Below are 22,636 nucleotides of genomic sequence, written 5' to 3' on the forward strand. Positions count from 1 at the left end.
GGTAACCTTGTGGAAGCAGTTTTCTGCGCTGGGTGTCCGCGGGGACCGCCCGGGGCCCCAGGGGCGTCTCGCAGGCCCGCTTCGCTCAAAGCCGAGTCCTTACCTCAAGTGGTGGCGGGAGGGACAGTTCGGACGCGCGGCGAGGGGCGGGAGGAGGCTCTTGGGGAATCCGGACCACACCACGAGGTTGACGCGCCGCTTTTCTCTGCCAGTGCGGACACCATTTCGGCGTGATCAAGTCCTTCTGCTCTAAGAATGCTGAACGGCACCACTCTAGAGGCAGGTGAGTTATATGCCAGGTTCCTTCTCATTTTCTCTGACCCCTTCTCTTGGGCCTCTGTGTATATGGCGAGCACACGCGAGCGCGTGCCTTCGTTGTGTGTTTGTCTTAAAAATTAAACCGCGCTTCGTAGGTTCCAAAATAAACAACGTATTTCAGAGTCTCCTGAATCTGCGTTTGCCTTCTCTTGCCGTTTTCTTGAATGTCTTTGACTTTCCTCAGGATTGCAGGTCTGGGGCGCCGGGCGGAGGATCCGGAGCCACGACTTGTCCTCTGCGGAGCTGCGGGGAGGAGGGAGGGAAGAAGACACTGTCTCTCTCCTATACAGGACTTAACCCGGCACTCACATTTTGTTCAGCCCAAACCGCGCGCAGACGTTTCTGCGAGTGATCGAGGGATCTCCGCGCACGCGGTGCGGGAACGTCTCCTTCTATTCCTGGGGAGGCTGCGGGCTGCGGCGCGGCGGATCTCAGGTGAATGGGCTTCAGTTTTCAGTACTCTAGACTGGGCGGCCACTCCTTTGGAGAGGAGTCCAGTCCTAGGAGGACCGAGAGGTTTGAAGGAAGCAAGCAGCCGACAAAGGCCTCGCGGGCGTGGAGGGTGTGCTTGGACAGCCACAGCTCGCAAGGGCAGGGTCCCCGCCCGGGAGCCGTGCAGGGGGAACCAAGGGCAAAGACGCGCAACGCGGGCGCATTCGCAGGCCCCCACTCGGTGCCGGGCCGCGCCCTCCCCCCAGCCCGGCTCCGCTCGGCCCCCTCCAGCCTGGTTCCTAAAGATATGCACGCCCCCACCACCACCGTCCTCCTCCGGGTGGAATCAGAAGTGTGCCCTTGCGGCCGGCCATGCAGCTCTGTCCTGCCAACCTCCTGGTAGGGAAACTTCGCATGTAGATAATCCCTGTGTTCACTCTCCCCAGCTACCCATCAGCTCGCCCCGGCTTCGCAGCGCAGCTTGGGCACACAACGCCTCTGACTTTCCCGGAGGCCTTGGGGTGCTCACTATGGTGCCAAAAGCCGCTCAGTTTCAGGAGCTGAACCCTACAGACCAAGAGGGCTCATCAACCAACTTAATCGAGTCTGAAAGAAAGGCCACTTCTGCTCTTTTAAGGGCAAATGAGGAGACATAAAGTCATGGCCTTCAAAATTCAGGTCCAAAGAGGCCTTGAGTCACCTGTACTCTCAAGAGATGCAGGTTTTCTGGGGTTTTCATCTTTGAACTGTAAAGCCTTCATTGTCCTCTGGGAAAGGCCATGCATCCCATTATTTCCCCTCCCCTCCGGGGTGTGCCCCTGGGTCTGGGCCTTTTGCCAAGGTGGGCCTGCCACAGTTGGGCTATTTACCCCTCCTGGGGATTGCAGGACCCCAAACCTTCAATTCCTACTCCTTTGCCCTGTTGGAGTTCAGCCACTTTCCTGAAAGTGACAACAGTAGCCGGATGGCAGCTGGTGGTGCGGAAAGAAAGAGTTTAGTGGGTTGCATGTGCTCAATTGTGAGGGAGGGTATAGGGTACCTGGTCAGGGATCTGCCCCATTGTTCCTATTTGAGGCTTTGAGTTCAGAGAGGAGACTGGAGACCCTCTTCCAGGCCACTGGCTGGGAAGAGCCCACTGCACCCGTCCCATTAAGCAAGGTGGGAGCTAAGCCTCAGGAACTGAAAAAGCGAACACTTCAACTTTTATAGAGTACTCACAGGCCATTCAACCCTACCTGGGAGAGAGGAGAGTGCTTCCTGTCTGCAGGCCACTGGTCCCCAGCTCCTTCACAGGAGAGATGAAAGAAAACAGAGCTACAAAGACACTCTCCTATGTAAAGTGCATCCTCTGAGAGTTAGGGGGTAGCAAGGGGTTGCAATTTAGACATTCTCTCGGGGCTCCAAGAGAAAAAGATTAGGACATCCCAGGTCACACACTCAATTCTTGGGGCAGCTCCCCACCCCTTCCGTGGGTTTCCTTTTTAGAAGCTGTGAGAGGAGGCAGAGCTGAACAGATGGATGGGTATTGCTGGAGAACTAACAAGTACCTCCAAACTCCTGGTGTCTCTGTCCCACCTCCAGCTTCCTGCAGACTTCCTGCATCCATTGAAAAGGAAGAATCCTGGAAGTTAACTTCTTTATTGAAAGTAGCAGGTCCTATTGGGTGCAAGAACTTATAACTTGAGTTTTATAAGAAAGCAGGTGTACCTAAAGATTCACTCCAGAAGCTGATTGCAGAAGGTGCCCTGACCTGCTTCTAACTTTTCACAGATAATAGAGATGTGTTGAATAGATGAATGAATGAATGATTTGGGGGATCACAGGACTTCCACGGTTGGTTTCCCAGGAGACTTTTCACTAAGTTCTGGCTTTTTCTTACACTTGTTTGTAACACTTTTTCTTCAGGAACAGGCTCCAAAGTTTTCATCTCTTGGAAGGAGGGAGTTGTGCTCCTGTGTTCTTTGTTCTTGCTGAGGGAGACAAAAATCCAAAAGCCAAACCCAATTTCAAACACCCCCAACAAAGCAGTCCCTGGGATTGAGGTCCCATACTTTTTCCTTGGAACTTCCTTGGGCTTATTGACTGATGTTCTTCTCTGACACCCCTCCTCCTTTCTCCTTCCCCTCCTCCTCGGGTTCTGAGTCTCTTTACTGCTGACTTGTGTGAAGGCAATCTGCCCCTTTGTGAGAGGACCTGCTGTCTCTGAAGGGGCTGCTAGCCCCCAGCCCCTTCTCAGGGGCCCTTCGGTGTGTGCCCTGTGTGTGCAAGGATTTGAAAAGCTCACTGATTTCCATCCAAAAGGACTAATTACATTACTTACAGTAAATAGCAGCCCTGCTGTCCGGTTGGGCTGCCAAAAGAGGGGGGTGTCTCCAGCTTAGTTCACTTGATTGGCTTCATTTTTGTGTGAAATTGTGTTTTATGAGCTGTATTCTGGCACCCGGAGGACCATAACAGCATCCAGTCTGCAAATAACATTATTTTCCACCCTGAGAAAAAAGGGTGAAGCAGTGGCGTCTTGGGTTTCCAGAATGAGGTACTCCAGCAGCCTCAGAGAGCGGTTTCTTTGGGACAGGAAGTCAGGCTGCTGCACCAGGGGTGGCTTCCTCATTCCCTCCATTCCTTCCTCCCCCTCCCTCCCTTCCTTCCTCTCTTCCTTCCTCCTGCCTCTTTCATTTCTCACCCTTATTTCCTTCCTCCTCCCTTCTTCCCTTCCCAATTCCTCTCTCCCTTGCTTCCTTATTTCTCCCCCCCCCCCCCCCCCCCCCGCTTCGTGCTTCTTTCCTCAATTCATTCTTCTGGATTTGGCTGTAGTTCCATTTTGGTTTCTCCCGGATGGAGGGAAGTATGTCTGCCACTGGGCGGCTCCTCTGAGGTATCAGGATGTGTCAGGACACGGACACCGCTGTTCTAGGAAAAGTAGGGAAGGGAGTGGTGGGAAACAGGAAAGAAGGTGAAAAGAGTGGAGAGCTCCGGGTTTCTCATCTCTCTGGTTAAAGTCAGGTTGATTGCTGCCTAGCAGTCTGCCTGGGGTCCCCTAGGGGCCCTCTGGCTGTTTGGATGAATTGAGAATATCAGAGCATTATGGACAGTTTTTAAATGGGGCTGGGGAGGAGCTGCCACTAACTGGGAACAGAGGGCAACAGAACAATCTGGACTCTTGTAAGGAACAGGTCTGCTGGTCTTCTTGTCAGCTCTCACCTTCCCCTCCTCCATGGCGAGGTGCCCCTTTCACAACCTTCTAAGTGTGCAGTGCACCTTCTATCCTTCAGGGCAGTAGGAACAGCAGGCAATGGGGAGCGTGCCTAGTCCAGTGGGGCAGGCGCCAAGCTCAGGGAACCACACTAACTGCTGCCTACGCTGACAAGTTTCAGTCAGGACTCTAGAATTGACAGCAGTTTCCCTTCAAATTTGAACTGGGTAAGAAAATATATCACCCTATGGCCACAGTATAGTTGCATACCCATGCGTACTGTGCCAAAAAGAAAAACAAATAAGAAAAACAACCAGCAAACCAAATAAAAAACCCAATCCTTTTGACAAAAGTAACCTCGAGAAACCTAAGTTCTCCAAGCAGGCTTTCCAATCTGGGGGACATTGGGGCATCTGATAGGGTCACGGGCCCAAGGGGCGAATAGATGTACCTAGGAGCAGACAGCTGCCTCTTAAAAAGTGAACTGGGGAAGAGGAGATAGGGAGGAAAGGAATGAGCATAAGTGCTTGAATTTCTGCCCAATATGTACTTATTTGGGGTGACAGACTGGGTCGGCTGGAGTCCAGGAGGAGGAAACCCAAAGATTGGAGCTGACATTCTGTGTGCCCTGAGCCCAGGTTTTGATCTTGAACTTGAACCCGGGAGGTCTGCTTTCTGCCCCCTGCACCAGGGCGGGGACAATAGGAGCACCTTTCCTTCCTTTAAAACGTGGACACTGGGAACTCTCTGAAGGATGTGTTGTTGTGTGTGGTTGTGTGGTTGTGTGTGTGTTGGGGAGTGGTAAATATCCTTTCCTTCTCCCTCCTGCATCTCTCCTACCCCCTCCCCTTTATAATGTTTGTCCCTGCTTGCCCATCACCAGGGGGTTGAGAGGAGTATGACAGGTCTTTGTTGTCTGAATAAAAATCCGTGGCAGCTCCGGGGAGAGAACTCCTCCTACTAAATTATCAAAAATGGGCTGGCTTTAGTCTCTTAACAAATTGGACACAGCTCCGGCAGGAGCAGTCCCCAACCCAACCTACAGCCACTGGGAACTCGCAAGCAGCCAGGGATCGCTGAAAATAGCACTTCTTTTTCTTTCTTTGTGTTCAAAAACTATTTTTCTTTCTTCACCAGATTTTGTTTTCCTACCCCCGCGGCAGTTGTTTCCCATTAGTAACCCGATCTCTCAGAGCAGTAAGATTCGCCTTCCTCGCCTCCTTTCCCCTCCGCCCGCGTTTGTTTGTTTTCCGCACATCTTCTGGGAGCCGCTGGGTTTTTGTTTTTGTTTTTGTCTTCCTCCCAGCGAGCAACCCGATTTCCATCCTGCCTCTTTCTTCTTTCCTCTCCCTCTCTCCCTCTCGCCGTCTGTCCCCGAGCGTCTCCGAGATAGCACACCGCGCAGCCCTTCGCAGTCAGCTTCTGCTCCTTCACTCGGATGAGCTGAGAGTTCGGGGCGTGTGTATATGGAAATAGTGGGGTGCCGAGCAGAAGACAGCTCGTGTCCTTTCCGCCCCCCAGCCATGCTCTTCCACGGGATCTCCGGAGGCCACATCCAAGGCATCATGGAGGAGATGGAGCGCAGATCCAAGACCGAGGCCCGTCTGGCCAAAGGCTCCCAGCTCAACGGCCGCGACGCGGTAAGGAAGGGCTGGCGGCGGCCGCAGCCCCGCGCTCCCGCGCCCTCTGTTCAGCCGAGCCTGGGGTTCCTGGTCCGCAGGGGCTGGGAGCCGCGCGGCGTAGGGATGCCCACCGCAGACTGGAGGGTGGGTGTCCTCCTGTCCGCCCAGGACTGCGAGGCTAACGAACGGGCCCCTTTCTGACTTGAAATGTTTGTGGCTCTGAGACCCCGAGCTCGCTACCCTCTGCCGCTGCTGTTCCGGAGTGAGCGGGGCGAGCCGGGAGAGGGAGGAAGGGGGCGTCCTCTTCTGCAGACCCCAAAACTCGGGTCTTCTCTGTGTCCCCGCTCCCCCCCCCCGACTCTTGGGCGCCCCCCGAAAAGGATTGGCAGCTCCGAGGGCGAGCTGGGCGCCGGCAATGGGCGGACAGCGGGCGGTCGAGACTTCTGGGCCAAGCTAGAGCTGAGGGGGCCTCTTGTCTCTGAGCTTGATGACTGGACCTTCGGCGTGCACTCGGGCGCGACGCAGTCACCTCCAATACTCCGAACGTCGGTGCTCGGCACCCTCAAACGCAGCGATTCCCGGGGTCTCTGGCAGCCCAGCTCAGCCCCTCTACCGAGACAGGGCTGCGGTCCGCTCCTGAGCCCGGCCAGTGTGTGCGTAGGACAAAATCAAATTAAAAACCCGGTGGAGCGCTGCAGCCATCCCAAGCGCGAGCACTCTTTTTCTAAACCTTAAATGATGTGGTCAACTACATTGTTACTACTATTCGTGGTAATAAAAACCAGGTCTGCTTCATAAAGAAAACCAATTAGTAATCTAACGGCTTTCCTTTCCCCTCACAAGCTGGAGGGGGAAAACTGCAAGTCTCCGGAAATGATTTCAGCCCATCAGAAATCTGTAGATTCTTTGGCATCACACCGGGAATTGTAGTTTAAAAATCGTAGCGCTGGCCTGGCCGACCGCTCTAACAGGGTCCGTGGGGTTTTATGGGCGGGCCGAAGACCCGAGTTGGTGGCTATGTCGACATGCACAAGGTAAAATTCAGTGCGGGCTCCTGATCCGAGTAGAGGGAGAAACTTTCCTTTAGTTTTCCAGGCCCGCCAAAGTTTTAGTGGGGGAAGTCCAACCACTTCTGCACGTCTTGAGGGAAATATCAAGCGGTTACTTTCTTTTTCCCTTTTGTGGTTATCCTGTTTAAAACCAAAAAGCAGCAACAGACCGAATTTCCCGAAGGGGCTAGGCTCGACCGTGTCAAGTCTTATCCATCCTTGACCGCATCGGTAGGGACTCAGGCGGGAAAGTTCTACTAAAGAGAGTTTTCAGGACAAAGATCTCCTGGGTATGTTGATGTCAGAGCAAGGGAGAGGAGAGAGACTGTGTTGAGGGGTCTGGACATCGGGCCTCACCCTGGGAACAACCACTTTCCACTCTTTCTGGGAACAAGACTAATATCCCTGGAAACGAGGGAACTCCCGCATCTGCCTAATAAATCCCACTCAAAGCAATGTCGACTAAATTATGAGCCCAGAGATAATAATAATTCATCTCTTTTATTTTTAACGCTGCCTATAAGAATTTAGAGAAATAGAATTGAAATGCTGTTTAAATACTATCTGTGTTCATGAAAATATCCTTTCCCCTTTCCAATAACCATTTCCGTTGTTTTATTTTGTGCGCATTGAAAGCCAAAAAATTTTTTAATTTTGTTTTTTAGCTTTCGGGAACTCCCACCAAATTATAGTTAACAGATTTCCAACCCTTTTTGAAAGCGGTCCTGGATGGCCGGGAGGTCTTGAGGGTTAAGAGTGGAGGCTGGACGTGAACAACAGTTCAGCCCCCACATCGCAGAAAGAGAGCGAGCCGCAGAGCGAGAAACCTCAGACGTTTTCCAGACTTCTGGCCTTTGCGCTGCGGTCCCCGACCCCCGCCGCGCTCCCCGCACGCCTTGGGCTCGCGTGCCCCGCTGGTCCCCGTCTTGCCAGGAGCCTCTTGCTCTCTTAAGCCGTGCGGTGTGCTTGCCTTGCAGGGCATGCCCCCGTTGAGCCCCGAGAAGCCCGCCCTGTGCGCCGGCTGCGGGGGCAAGATCTCGGACAGGTACTACCTACTGGCCGTCGACAAACAGTGGCACCTGAGGTGCTTGAAGTGCTGTGAATGTAAGCTGGCCCTCGAGTCTGAGCTCACCTGCTTCGCCAAGGACGGCAGCATTTACTGCAAGGAGGATTACTACAGGTACTCCCGCCTCTACCCAACGCGCCGCGGCACACCTGGCTGGGCCACCTGCCCGAGGCCGGGAGCCTCCCTCCTCCCCGCCTTTCGCCCCTTCGGGGTACGGTTGTCAATTCCGAGGCAGGAAAGTCTACGGGGCTTCTGCAGACGCCTTAAAAGATGCGACCCCCTTGGAAGGGTGCTGAGGCTGGGTGGGAGAAACACCCAAGGTCGAGAGCGTTCTCGGTGCATACCACGCGCGTAATCCCGGCACTTCGTAGCTCGCTTGGGGGGCATCTGAGGAAATCCCGGGAGGAGTAAATGGACATGTCTCTGTCACGGGAGACCGGAGCGGTTTATCCGCTTCCTACGAACTGGACAAGGTCCGCGCTTTGGAACTGAACCGGTAGCCCGGGAAACAGCTGCGGAGGGTTAAAGGTTTCGCGCGGGTGGCGGGAGAGCTTGTAAATGACCTGAATCAGGAGGAAACGTCATTGCCGAAACCCAAGCCACTCAGTTCGTTGGGTTAGAAAGGGGCCCGCCAGATAGGAGAGAAAACTCAGAGGCAGGGGTGTTTATTGATTCTCCCCATTCGTGTCTCTGGATTGGGAGAGAGAAGACTCCATGTAGGTGACCTAGCTCCGCTCTCAGCCCAAGCGAGAGAGACGGCCAAGAACGAATAAGCTTTCCTCTATTAAATTGTCATTTTCCGGGGCTGTATCGTTCTGAATGCTTGCACGCACATTCACCCATCCAGGAATAATAACACCAACCTTAATTCAGAACATGTTTTGTAATCTATGCAGAGCTTTCATTTGACATTTTATTTAATATCGATTATTTCCATCGCGGTGTGAGTTAACTAGGGCAGGTGTTTTGTTTCGTTTTAATGTAATTTCCCCCACTTTACAGAGACGAAAACTGAGGCTCAGTCATAAGATTTTTCTGACTTTAATGAAAGGGTTCTTGGTCCTGGTTCACCAGAACCGGTCAATAAGCAAATAAAGGCAAAGTAAAAGTGGGCCGGGACTCCTGCCTTCCAGAGCCCATCTTGGTCTCAGTCTAGGGCCATTGTAGAGCAGACCAAGCCCAGGCGCCGCGGGTAGGAGATGGCCCTACCTTGCCTCAACCAGTGCCCTAACTCGGCTGTTTCCTTCCAGAAGGTTCTCTGTGCAGAGATGTGCCCGCTGCCACCTTGGCATCTCCGCCTCGGAGATGGTCATGCGCGCCCGCGACTCTGTCTACCATCTGAGCTGCTTCACCTGCTCCACCTGCAACAAGACCCTGACCACGGGCGATCATTTCGGTATGAAGGACAGCCTGGTGTATTGCCGCGCCCACTTCGAGACCCTCTTGCAAGGGGAGTATCCTCAGCAGCTGAGCTACACGGAGCTGGCGGCCAAGAGCGGCGGCTTGGCCCTGCCTTATTTCAACGGCACCGGCACCGTGCAAAAAGGGCGGCCCCGGAAGCGGAAAAGCCCCGCGCTGGGAGTGGATATCGTCAATTACAACTCAGGTGGGCCCCTACTTCCATCTCGCTGCTCAGTCCCGGCCTGCAGTTACCCAGAGGAGACTTTAGGACTCCTTCCCTCTCCCAAGATCTGGCTGCAAGAGTGTGCAATATTCCCTTTTTCTCACCATAACCCCTCTCGCTAGAAAAAAAGGGTTGGAGGGAGAGGGGAGAAAGAGAAAGAGAGAGACCTTTATTTAGGTCGTGGTTTAAAACAAACAAGCAAACAAAACACATCCATAATGACTGGCCTGCGGTAACTTACCCCAAATAGGCAGAGCCAAATCCGTGTTACCCATTAGTTAATGAGCCCATTAGTTTCTGGCTCCCAGTTGGAGCAAAACAGCCCCAGGGCAATTCCTTTGTGGATGCCAAATTATAGATCCTGGAGGAGGTTTTCCTAAAAAGTCAAGGAAAAAAAAAATCTTCAGAGGGAGCAGAGCTGTGGTCACCAGCCCAGAGTTAATCAGGAACATAGTTGGCAATAGTGTTCAAAAACTGGGTCCTTGATCTTGGAGAAAAGTGGCTTTAGGGATGGGAATCCCTCTCTGCAGCTGCATCTTCCAGAGGCCAGGGTACTCATTCCGCCAGCTCATTCCCTGTGTGATAGACCATCCAGATCTCCAGATCCCCAGGCAGAAGGGAAGCCTCCAGGTCAGGCCCACTGAGGCGGCTTACTGGTAGCGCAGGTTGCTCTTGTGTTCTCCACCAGTCTTCCCTTTTAATTAAAAACAACACCCAGGCAACAGGCCAGAGAGCACCCTTTCTTTCTTGCTTTGAGGGTGCACCTATCATTTATCACTCTCTCTCTTACTCAAGCATTAATTTCCTATTGTTGGTAGTCTGCCCACCCCTCCCCACCTTTCTGGTATTTCTCATTCAAAGGATGAATAAAAATGAGGATGGGGATGCACCCTGTGGACGTTAATCTAACTCGGAGCAGGGAGCTTCTACCTGCTAGGCCAGTGGTTCCAGAAAGTCTTGGCTAACTTCTGGGGGAGCCTGAGGACTAGTTTAGCTGCTTTGGCTGGAAATCCCAGTAAGCAGGAAATTCAGGCAGCGGGAGACCATTCTGGGGGAAGGGACCTTGAGATCCTTATTGTGGCAATCCCGTGAGTATCCCAGGTGCCCAGCAAAATGTGCACATCCTGGAGCACAGATCTTGCCTGTTTCTCTCTTCCTGTACCAAGCACAAGCTTTGTGTGGTGCCTAACATTCTGTTGCCGAAACGTAAGGGAATTGGGGCCCAGCCAGATTAGTGGTTAGCCCAAGGTCACACAGCCAATCTGAATGAGTTGGAACAAGAGTCCTGCTCTGAGTTTTCAGTGGGAAGCCACACAGGGTCAGGAATCCTCCCTTAGCCTCCTTCTCAGCTCCCTTCGGGGGTTCTTAGTAGACCTAGCTGAAGAGGACAGATCGGTTCTGAACAGGCACAACAGGCAGCATCCCGGAGATCCCAGTTGGGCTACAGTTGGTCCCACAGGATTTGTGCCAGGGTGGCTAAATGGAGGGAAAAGGACCGGTCATCTCACTGCAGACCCCACCAGAATTGGTCTGTGTATGGACAATGGGTCTAGCCCAGGTTTTGCCAACCTCCGGCTGTGGCCCACCTCTCTGCCCTTGCTTCTGATGCATTTGGGCAGGTTTCTGGTTTGGGGCTATTACCCAGTGCACTTAGTTTATCTTCTTTGATGTGTGGTCCCTGGGGCAGGACAGGCAGGGCTCTAATTGTTTTTTATTAATAGAAGATGACATTGGAATCTTGAGCCACTCACCAGGGCCCTAATTAGAGAGAGAGAGAGAGAGAGAGAGAGAGAGAGCATCTCACACAACTAGGCAAATAGAGCATCCTTTGAAGAGACGGAATCCCACAGCCCAGAGAAAGTCCAGAAAGGGGTGGAAATATCAGGCCAACTAGCAGCAAGCCTGGCCTTTAGCTTGTTTATTTAATCTAATCTGATTTCACCTTGGATCTTTATATTAGAAAGATCCGGGGAGCTTTAAGGACAGTAGAACTTAGTTTCTCTTCTTGGAAGAGAGTGAAGAATATAAATTTCTCAAAAAGAATGAAAATCTCTTCCCCAGCCACTTAGGTCCTTAGTTTGCAGATCAGTGCTTTTACAAGGCTATTGTGAAAGATGATGCCCCAAGTTCATGAAGGAGGAGAAAGCTACTGTGGTCTCCTTGATCGGAAAAAGTTTGTACATAATACCACTACAGAGGTGATGCCTCTTAATTAACACCTACCTCATCCTTTCTGATTTTCCCCAGAGATACAAACAAATAGTACAAATATATTTAAAGATCAGGTGGAAATAATCTACAGCTATTGATTTAAAAGATGCCTTACCAGAAGTCAGTGCACAATTTTTAAAAAATGTTAAAAAGGAATCTAATGCCAGCTTGTTACAAAACTAGCAAAGGAAATCCTTCAGCAAATTAAAAACATATTTTAGCTCATTATTTTAGCATTCTTTAGATCTTATATTACCATCCTTGCTTAAATGTAAACTGGTCTCATAAAGGTTAACATTGATACTAATATAAAACAAATATAATTTACATGTTAATATGTTTTCTAACACATGTACACAAACATGTTTATGATTTAAAAGACTGTCAGAGAAGATGTGAAATTTTACAAAGATTAGTTAATGCTTGATGCAGGCCAAATGTCCCTCAATGAGAATATTCGTAATTTAGTTTAGACCTCTTTGTGCAATATTTTAAAAAGAGGTGTGAAAAATTTATCTGGAATCCTAGACTGAAATAAAGCCGCCCCCCCATCCCCTCCCCCAGGGATGGAAAGATTTAGTTTTATGAGAGGCAGCCCATATTTAATTAGTTTGGCATTTCTGTAGAGAATACATTTTCTCCGTTTTTCAAAATCTCCCTTTCTTAGGTTTTTCCTTCCCATCCAAACTTCTAAAGCTTCTGGTAGCTGTTAAATAAGCCTGGTACTGACCCCTAGTGGTCTCCCAGGGATCAGTTCGCTCACAGGAGGTTACACACCTCCACAGAAAACCTCTTTAGGCTCCGTTATCATTTAGATCTTCTCGTTAACTTTGTATGACTGGATGTGCACTTACAGGTAGATGTTTAAGACAGTTTTAAGAGGGTTATCATTTCCTCTCATAATTCATGAAAAAAAAAACCCTAGAGTTTCAGAAGTGGATCCTAGGGAAAAGTAATCATTTGCAAGTTTACATAACCTGTTGGTGGTTGTACATTAGCAATTCAGAGTAATGCATTGATTGACTCGGTAGAAGAAATAGATTGTTTTACAAATTGTGTCCTATAAATGACAGCACAGTCACAGAAAAATTATGTACAGTAATATCTGTTAAATAAGGAGCTAAACCTCACCTACTTCCTTACATATTGAATTGTATTCTGCATGGAAACAAGCCCCATAATTTGTTTAACGCTCTTAACAGCTCTGCTGAGTTTTTAATCAGAAATAATGGATATAGAGTACATATTCAGGGAGCACCCAACCTTACTGTAATGCTTCTACTTAAGTTTCATTTTAAAGACTAATGATCATATAGCTAGGTTAGGAATCATTCATTTCTGAGAAATATGACTTTGAGGTGAAAATGGCTCAGGGCATTATTTAAACACCAAGTTAAGTCTTCTATCCCAAGTGTAATATTCAATTTGATGTATTGTTCAGGAAAAGTTACATGTTACTCACATATGATAAGAATGAAATCTTATTTGAAGAATAAGGCATACCAATGACTGAGGTATGCCTCTTTGACTATTTTACTGTGGGTGCATTTATAAGATGGTTGTGAAACATGGCTCAGTTTACTGGAGATAAGTATAGTTTTGTAATAGGTCATAAGGTGTTGTTTCATCCATTTTAGGATATGAAAGTGCAATCCTGTAGAATATTTGAGCTTGACAAATCCCCACAGGGCTGAAATAGGAGAAAATATAAAAGTATATTCTCTGTTATCTCTGGGTATCTGTTACCCTTTCTGGTGGGGTTTAACAAGTTTGTGTTCAAAATTTGAATGTATATCTGACTTGGGTTCCATTTCAAGTTGATTTCATTTTATATTAATATTTACTTGTAATTTTATTGATGAACAAAGGATTCAAAGATCTTGACTGGATGCCTGTTGATTTCCTGGTCCTGTGCTAGGTTCCAGAGATTCAAAGTTGAATATGACATACTCCTTCCCTCAATGAACTCACCTATCTTTTTGCCAAACGTGCACTCCTACTTAAGGGTCTTATAGAACAATAAACAAAGGAGACATTAGTTCATGCCTATTTGTATTACATTAGAGAGATTTTCTCGATAAATGTGTTTTGTAAGGCAGCTAACCTCTTGATTGATGACTGTAAAACTGCTGTGCTTTGTATATATACTGAAATGTTTGAAACATTTTTAAAAAGTAGTTCTAATCAGAGCACACCAGACAGATAACATTTTAGCAAGCAGAATTTAAGAACTAATACTTAACAGATGCTTCCCTTTCTTCAAGATTTAGGTTTCTCCCCCACCCCCACCCCCATAGGTGATATAATCAGGTTGATTTTGGATACTCTATTATAATGCATTAAAACGCAGATTGATCAAATCTGAATAAACACCAGATAAATATCTGCAGTAAGGAGTTAAGAGAAAATTGCTATGCCCTTTAACTTGTGAAGCTGGCTGAATCAGTAAATATTTGGCAAAATGTTTTCATCTTGTAAATCATATTTCCATGCAGAGCCAGTAGGTAATTGGAAATGACCTTTTAAATGTGCAGCTTTATATCCTGGGGATAATGATTTTCAGACTAGTTTCAAAGGCTGGGTTGTTATGCCCTCCAGTGCTGAAGGGGGCTTTGCAAGGGGAGAGAAGATGCCACCTCTCTCTGCCAGGCCAGCCAGGGGCATAGCTGGCATATCGCTCACACACATCTAGAGCAAAGGGGCCGAGATCTGAGTCTAGACTTAAGTATCATCAGTGTCTCTGAACTGTGAGCTGTGGGGACTGCTTTGGGCATCAACTGAGCTCAAAGTCTGGGCTTATTCTCTTTCAGAAATATTTATTAAAATAGCACCAAGGGAAAAATATTTTCTACTTGGTATAGCTCTCTGTTAACCAGTATAGCTACAGGCCATTAAAACTAATATTCTTATGATTAGATAAGAAATCCGCAAACTTGAATTTCCTAACTTCTCTAGAAGTTAGAAATAAACTCTCTATTTGGAAACTTTTTAAAGATCCGATGGGGGTGGGTGGGTGAGAGGAGATGGACGAAATCTCCCCCTTTTGTGATCACTTTCTAACCTTTTCCTGAGTGAAAAGTCTCTTGGAATATCAGAAACAGTTAAAAATTAAAGCTGACTTTGATTCTCCCCTAGCTAGTGGATTCTCAGAATTTTTCAGATTTGACAGATCTCAAATACTCAAGTTTTCCACATTTCCCACAACAAAAAACCAATGCTGTCAGATAGTATGTCTCGTTCTACAAATGATAAAATGTGCAGTTTCCAAAAACCTTGGGGGTGGGGTGGGGAGTGTGTTAATATATATAAATATATTAGAAAAGGTTTTTGTTTGTTATCTTTCAGAGGTCTTTCTCACTCACGCTTTAGTACTTACATTTTATTCATCTCCCCCAGCTTTTCCAGCAACCATTCGACAAAAGAGATGATCTATCTAATATTTTTCTATTATATAAACTTCAGATGTGTCCACACTAACAGGCTAGTTTGGCTGATTTTGGCAGTTAACCCCTTTCTGTCTAATTACTGCTCATAATTGAGTCGACAGCCTTGTTCACTGTTACTGTATTATCGTTGCATCATCATCCAGCAGGTCATGATCTCAGCTAATACAGGGGTTTCCACTGAGCACTGTTTGTTCACTCCTGTCACGACAGGTTGTAATGAGAATGAAGCAGACCATTTGGACCGGGACCAGCAGCCTTACCCACCTTCGCAGAAGACTAAGCGCATGAGAACCTCTTTCAAGCACCACCAGCTCCGGACCATGAAATCGTACTTTGCCATCAACCACAACCCAGATGCCAAGGATCTCAAGCAGCTTGCCCAGAAAACTGGCTTGACCAAAAGAGTTTTGCAGGTAAGAAACCACCACTGGCTGTGCCTACATCTCCCTTTCCCTTGCCAGTAAAAAAATAGTTCTCTTCCCTGTTCAGAGTGATATGGAGATTTCCCGTCCAGCTTCTCATTAGTTTATCTTAATTATCTCCCTAGAGGGTATACGTGAGATTTTGCGGGGGCTTACCAGAGGGCACCCAAAGACAGACCCGGGGTCTTTTAAAACGCAGCCATTCTCCGTGCAGATCAGGAGAGGGATGCAGCAAAGCCAGCACAGCTTGCCTCACAGCAAATGCAGATACCTCCACAAGCCCTGGCTTCAGAGATTTCATCGACATTAGGCTCAGTGCACAGACTTGGGGAGGGGTGGAACTGCTAGTGCTATCTTACTTCAGCAAACTCTTGGCCATCTCACTCACATGTCACGACCTTCCAAATTCAGGTCGGCTCCCTTTTTCAACTCCGGAAAGGCCAAAAGTATAGTTAGTGTCTCAGCAGCCAATAGGAGCAAGGGTTTTCTCATCTTAACACACCATATTTAAAAACTCAGTAGTGGGAATTATTCCTGTCGCCTGATTGCTTTCCTAAAACTCACTGTGGTGTCTCTATAGGAAGATTCAAGATGCAACGAATGAACCTGTAGTGGGTTGCTGTGGGTCACCTGTGATCCTCTCCCACCTCTCAGCAACCCATAGCAAGCATTGTAAAATCGGCCAACCAGTCTAGGCTGTCTGGGGCTTGTGGCCTGGTAGAGTTTTTCCTACGGAAGAGTGTTTTCCCCATGTCACATTCCCTAACATCCTGAATATGTTTCAGTGATGTTCAAATTTCATATGAGTGATTCTTACTTTGAGATATTTTCAATGACCCCATTCTCAGGAAGCAGGGTATATTTTTCACCTTCTATCTCTATACCTTTATTTTCCCTTTCCACTTAAGCTTTGGTTGTCCCAAGTGGCACTGGTTAATATGGGGGGAGTAAATATTGCAGTTGAGAAAGAGTAAATCTATAGTATTATCTGAATTACTCTGACCCTTTTAAAAGAAAGCTAACCCCCCCCAAAAAAAACCAAAAAAAGAAAAAGAAAAAAGGCCCCTCCTTCCCAAGGAAAATAAACGATCACATTTAAAAGGAGAAAACAAATATCCAAAAAAAAAAAAAAAAAAAAAAGAAAGAAAGAAAAAAATAAAAATAAAAATAAACATCGGTAAAGAAATCAATTGGGATTGGTTTGCAGGTTTGGTTCCAAAACGCACGAGCCAAATTCAGAAGGAACCTTTTGCGGCAGGAGAATGGGGGTGTTGATAAAGCTGATGGCACGTCGCTTCCGGCCCCGCCCTCAGCAGACAGCGGCGCTCTCACTCCACCCGGCACTGCGACCACTTTAACAGACCTGACCAATCCCACTATCACTGTAGTGACATCCGTGACCTCTAACATGGACAGCCACGATTCCGGAAGCCCCTCACAAACTACCTTAACGAACCTTTTCTAACATTGGATTTTTTTTTTTAATTCTTCCTCTTCTTTTTCTTATTCTAATTATTATTATTTTATTATTTACAAGACTTTTTTTTTTAACCCACAAAATATTTGGGAAATGAGAACAACAGCTTGGTGTGTAGCATCTGCAGCCACTTGGCAAATGAGTTCACACAATTGTCTCCTTTAAGTGAACATATTTTGTCTACAAACTGTTATTTGGATTTTTTTTCCCTTTAATTAGGTCTTTCAGTCGGTAAGGGGAGTTTTTGAATCATTCTAATAAGTGCCTCTTAAAATTGTACATTACTTATTTCCAGACTCTCGATGAAAAAAAAGATTGGTATTATTATGGGTAAATAAGAATATTCCCAGTTAAATTATTAGATTAATCAGATAATTAACCAAACAGTTATTTTTAAAATCTTGCAATTGTGTGTGTGCTTGTGGAATTTTGCAAGCTTCACATTATTATTTTTCATTTTAAAATTGAAAAAGAATGTTTTGGTTCATTCCTATTTGTTTCATGAAAGATCAATTCAAATGAGGAATATACTTAAATAAAAACATTAAATACACCAATTTTAAATATTAATGATTGAGTGAGTGAGAAATCTATTCCAGGAAAGTGACTTTTCCTTCTCTTAGGGATGCACAATCAGCAAAACTTTTTATTCAGCTATTTGCTTTCAACATTTGAAAAATAATCAACCTCCCTATGTAGCTGTGACAATTTCACATAGAATTTGAAATTTTATACTTTTAACCTACAAAAACTAAAAATGATAGTTGTGAAACCATCCCTTCTGATTTACTCCCCCTCCCCGAGAAAATGGAAATAAGCAAAATATAATTTTTAAGATGTTTAAAAAATAGGTTTGATTGAATTAATTGCTCTATTGATTGGTTACGGATGTACCATGAGATTGTATCTGGCATTCTATATGAATAATGTTTTAAAAAACCCAAGCAACTTAGTAGACTATTACCAACAATGAGATTTCTTTGTTTGTTTGTTTTGGCACAGGATGATAAATGCATCAGTATAAAAAAAAACCCTTTTCTGACATTAGTGATTTGAAGTTATTTGTCTCTTAAAATAAAATAAAACTCACAAGCCTCGTGGATGCTCATCTGAATATATTTCCTAGTTTACAGTAGTATTTTTTTCTTTTAATTTAAGCTAAAATCTTAATGGTCTGGGCAGTGGTGAATGTTCATCTATAAGCTTCTGTTGTAGTTAATCTATTTACCAATTAGATTGTGGATTTCCTAAAAAAAAAAAATTAAAAAGAAGTCAAGATAAATGTCTTGCTTTAGTGGATTGTTGAGAATAACTTTGCACATATTCTCCACTTTTTGGACCCCTTAAATCTCCTCTGGTGGTCAAAGTGGCTATGTAATAGATTTTAAAGGTGTCCTTCTGGCTGTATAAATGTGTGGTTACATATTGACAGTTCACTGCCCACATTAAAGTGCATTATTGTAACTTTTGCTCAGGGTCTTTAGAAAATTAGCACAGAAAGTAGCTTATTTTTTAAAAAAAAGATGATGGAAGAGAAGTTAACACTGTAACAGAAGAAAAGTGTGATTGCCATTATATATTTAGCAAGTGTGGTTATCATCTTATATGGAGCTTAAATCTTGACTTTTCATATTTCTATTACATTTTGGGCATTTACCACTAACCAGACCAAACAACCTTGGTAAGGCTGAGATCTTATTAATACACTTTTACAGGTAAAATATTGATACTTATAAATTTTGTTCTTTGACAGAACAATATATGGTACTATAGATCTACTTTATTAAGTAGACTAATTATAACTCAGTTCTCCTATGTGCCTTATGATATAACTCGGAAGTAAGTTTGTGAAAAATCAGGATATATGTGTTGTTTGTTAAATTAACTGTTTTAAACCCTTTTGACACCTCACTAGTTTTGTACTGTTTTACCTCTTATTTCTGAAACTCTTTTTATGGTGTATCCTGTTAGAGGGGACAAACATGTCATAGAAAGCAGTTGTGCACTCTTTCAAATATAGTTGATGAATTCAATAACCTTATATATTGAGCTTCGTGTTTATAGTACAGTAAGTGGTCTAGCAAAATTGTCCATGTTTCTTTGTTTATTGATAAATGCATTGTATAGAAACTATCTCCCTTAAATATTTATGGACCAAACAATTGTGATATATCCTATTAAATTTGTGTGAATAAACCATTTTGAATCTAAGGAGTTTTATTTCCCATCAATTTTATTTAAGATTTTACTATACTAGTGTGATTCCAATATCTATATGTAATAGCCATTAAAATGGTAGTAACAAGATCTTTTAAAATATTCAAACATACAAATAGTTTTTAGATTTCCAAACTTCTGATTCATATTAAATGTATATACTGCATTGCATTTGCAATGTAATTCCATCTATATTAACTTTAAAATATATCTGCTTATAATATAAGTAATGCCCCACTGATTTGACTCATCCCAATTTTTAGAATAAAAAAGAGAGTTAGCAGATAAAAGAGTTGCATGAAAAATAATCCAAATATGATAAGAATTTATGTTAGGTCTATTGAGCACAAACCGATATTTGTAAATCTAAATAGAAATTGCAGACCCCTAAAAGCCAAGTTGCTCTGTAGTTAATAAATTGTCACTATGATTTTTTTCAGGGAGAACAAATCTTGGGGCATTACAGCCAAACATCCCGACGTTTGAAAATTCCCTAAAGTATTAAAAGAAGGGGAAAAGTTTGATCGGAAATCCACTGCAGTGAAGACAAAGACAATATTAGATTATGATAACCACACATTTAAAAAATCTATTCAGCCAAAAAAAAGAAAGAAAGAAAACAAAAAACAGAGAGAGAGAGAGAGACTTAAATGTCATTTACTGAATGTCAACAAAAATCTTCTGTTTCTTTATGGTGTCCAACAAAAAAGAAGGCTTAAAACTATGTGGTCTAAAACAAAGTTAGATAAACTATGTATAAACCAGAGCAACATGATAGTAATATGCCCACCCCATATTTGAAGAAAATTATTGTTGAAAAAGAATCCTACACATTTGTCAAGCACAAGTAGTTGTAAAACAAAATCCAAAAACATTCATTTCACCTGCTTGCTAATGTGTGTTAGTCCTATCTGTTAATGACATTTTTCAATTGTAAATTCAAAGAGAAGCTATCATTCATTTAAGAGTATAGGGATCAAAACCCAGTAATTTTAGTATTATTGTTTATTATACTTCTTTTTTAAACTGAAAACTCTGCATGCACTTTTACATCTGTCACCTCTAGTGTACATCTTTGTATGATGACTTACCTTTGCTGTTTCTTGTATGATAAATAGCTTTCATTAATAAACATTTATTTGATGCAAACATAGTTAACTTTATGTTAAGCACACACTGTTAAAATTAATTATGAACACTGTCTTTTTTTTAAGAGGCAGCGCAGAACATTTTCAACTCGAAACACTTAGGGAAAAATCCAAACAAAACAATGAGGTTAAGTTCTGGTAGCCTAGGATAAAGTTACTTACTTGGTTTTTAACTTTTCATGCCTTATTTTTATTTGTTGCATTCAATTGACATATGTACTAAAAACAAAACAAGGAAAACCCAAATAACAACAAAAATAAACCTCAGAATAGACTATTATGTAAGAAATTTCATCAACTTTTTTAGATTATTAGGGTAAAATTTATGGATCCTCTATAAGTTTACATGTTCGCTATGCAATGAGAAAATTTGTTGAACTGTATGAAGATATTCTGAACTTTGCAAGGATCTGATCTTTGCATAGTGTAAGTTACATATGATATTACAAGCAAAGGAGCAAGTGGAAAGAAAAACAAGTGTTTTAGAATGAGGTTTTTTAATTGTTAAAGGGAATATTTGAAGAAAGAATTTTTAAACTATTCCTATTTAACTGTATATCCAAAGCATATGTTAAACAAATTAACACATAAAATACTTTCCCGAAAATTTTTCATGATGATGAAATTTTTATTATCTACAAATGAACCCTATGTAAATGATGTAAATTTTATGAATGACAGACATTAAATATTTCACTTACACATCTTCTCAGAATTTGGAATGTTTTCTTAAATGCTTTCAGTTCCTGAATATTAAAAAAGAAAAAATTGAAAGGAGAGAGAGAGAGAGAGAGAAAAACTTCCTAATAAAAAAAAAAAGAAAGCAACACACCATGACAAATATTTTGAGTGACCACGAAGCATGTTGGCTTTGTCAGTAACTTGAAAGCTTATGCGCCACTGAAACCTTATTCGTGGTTATGGCAACATAAATAGATTTTCCAATACATTCCCAGCCAGTTCATTCAAATCTTTGTCCTACAGCTTTGCCTTCTTTCCCTGCCCTATTACCCATGGCAGTTGGGTTTAGAGATTTGTTGGAACCTCGCCTGGCTTTACAGACCTTTAAATGTTTGTCTGGTATGTGAAATGCGCGGAGAGACCAAAGGGGGAAAAGAGCATAACTGAAAGTAGGCATCTGAAAAAAGCATTACAAATATGAAACGGGCACGTGCTTGAAGAGTAAAGCAAGGAGCACTAATCCTGTGGGTGGGAGGAGGAGAAAGCGCGTGATGTGGAGTTGGAAGGATGACCACTCTTTCCCTTCATGTACAGCTGTCTTTGAGTCGGGGCAGCTGCACGCTCACTTGTTGGCATGGAATGGAAGAATGTGGACTTTCTGAATTGGGAGCAGGGCACTGAATTGTCAAAGCTTCTACCTGCCAAATGCCTCGGTTAGTCTACTTTCTGGCAAATTGATCTCGGACGAAAAAAGCTTTAATGAGAGTTAGTGTCTGCAGGTTTTAATGGAGTAGCCGTCTTAATGCTGATTTACATCGAGAGTAGGTTTTTTGATACCTCAAATAAAGTTAAAACTCCGTATTAAAGGACCCAAAGCAAACCCTTTTGAAACTTCGGTGATTTTTTATCACCTAAAAAGTAAATAGCTTTATTGAACAATACCCCAATGTTATGCAGTTTAAGAAAATTGTACATTCTTTTATAATAAATTTTCTTTGCAGTCAAAGAATTTTATAAGCCACATATAAACATCATCTCATTTTTCATTGCAATGCGCCTGTAAAGTGATTCTTGGTGGAAAGAGTTAGAAGTGAGAGGTTCTGGAGTGGATGATTTGGAGTTACGTTATTCAAGGTCCTTACGGAGAATATTAAAGGTGACACTATTACTACAAAAATTTATATATAAACACCTAATTTTGTTTGGAGTTTTTCTATTTAGTTTTCAACTATGTTGTAAACACTGCTAGCTTTACCTGTAGAGAGTTTGTGTTTTTTCAAGGTAATACCTTTTACATTTGATGGTCTGTAGACATCAGAGTAAAAATAAGTATATGAGGACTTAGTCCAAATTGGAGAAATGACATTGTATTTTATTTGAAACTGGGTATTTAGATAAACTCTGCATTGGCCGTTTGGATCTATTTTATAATTTTAATAATTGGGAACCAACTCTGAATATTCAAATGAATAAGAACCTCTAATGTATAGTCATGGTTCTTTGCTTTACAGCCAATGTCAAAAATAGGGAGTTATTTTCTTTTTGGTGTGCTGTTGATTTTTTTTTTTTTTTTTTGCTGTTGGTTTTTAAAGCATTTTAATTATACCTACTCTGTCCTTATTACATTTTTTTCGGAATAATAAAACAATTTACCTTATTTTCACAATAGTAATTCTAAATTAATATATTACTTTGAGTACCCATTGGGAAGATTTCCGTTTTATTTTATG

At 43.9% G+C, this 22,636-nt stretch overlaps 1 protein-coding gene across 3 annotated transcripts; it reads left to right on the plus strand.

Moving 5' to 3' along the window:
- Positions 1–220: 220 nt before the first annotated feature.
- Positions 221–21,012, plus strand: LHX9 (LIM homeobox 9). 3 transcript variants are annotated; one of them, XM_077155773.1, is made up of 6 exons: positions 221–283; positions 5,465–5,583; positions 7,592–7,794; positions 8,931–9,286; positions 15,172–15,374; positions 16,591–17,158. In XM_077155773.1, exons 1-6 carry the CDS (start codon positions 256–258, stop codon positions 16,846–16,848), a joined length of 1,167 nt encoding a protein of 388 aa, XP_077011888.1. In that variant the 5' UTR covers positions 221–255; the 3' UTR covers positions 16,849–17,158. The 3 variants fall into 3 exon arrangements, with proteins under 3 accessions (XP_077011888.1, XP_077011886.1, XP_077011887.1); XM_077155771.1 differs by lacking the exon at positions 221–283 and having other exon boundaries at positions 4,785–5,583; XM_077155772.1 differs by lacking the exons at positions 221–283; positions 16,591–17,158 and adding an exon at positions 19,518–21,012 and having other exon boundaries at positions 4,790–5,583.
- Positions 21,013–22,636: the final 1,624 nt, after the last annotated feature.

The sequence above is a fragment of the Tamandua tetradactyla genome, chromosome 4 (genome assembly GCF_023851605.1).
Source record: "Tamandua tetradactyla isolate mTamTet1 chromosome 4, mTamTet1.pri, whole genome shotgun sequence".
Classification (NCBI taxonomy): domain Eukaryota; kingdom Metazoa; phylum Chordata; class Mammalia; order Pilosa; family Myrmecophagidae; genus Tamandua; species Tamandua tetradactyla.

Excerpts from the sequence above, each read along its gene's own strand:
- LHX9 (XM_077155771.1), top strand. The coding sequence starts at position 5,410 with ATGGAAATAGTGGGGTGCCGAGCAGAAGACAGCTCGTGTCCTTTCCGC. Across the intron at positions 7,795-8,930 it reads TGCAAGGAGGATTACTACAG|AAGGTTCTCTGTGCAGAGAT; the intron begins GTACTCCCGCCT and ends GTTTCCTTCCAG. Across the intron at positions 15,375-16,590 it reads TGACCAAAAGAGTTTTGCAG|GTTTGGTTCCAAAACGCACG; the intron begins GTAAGAAACCAC and ends ATTGGTTTGCAG.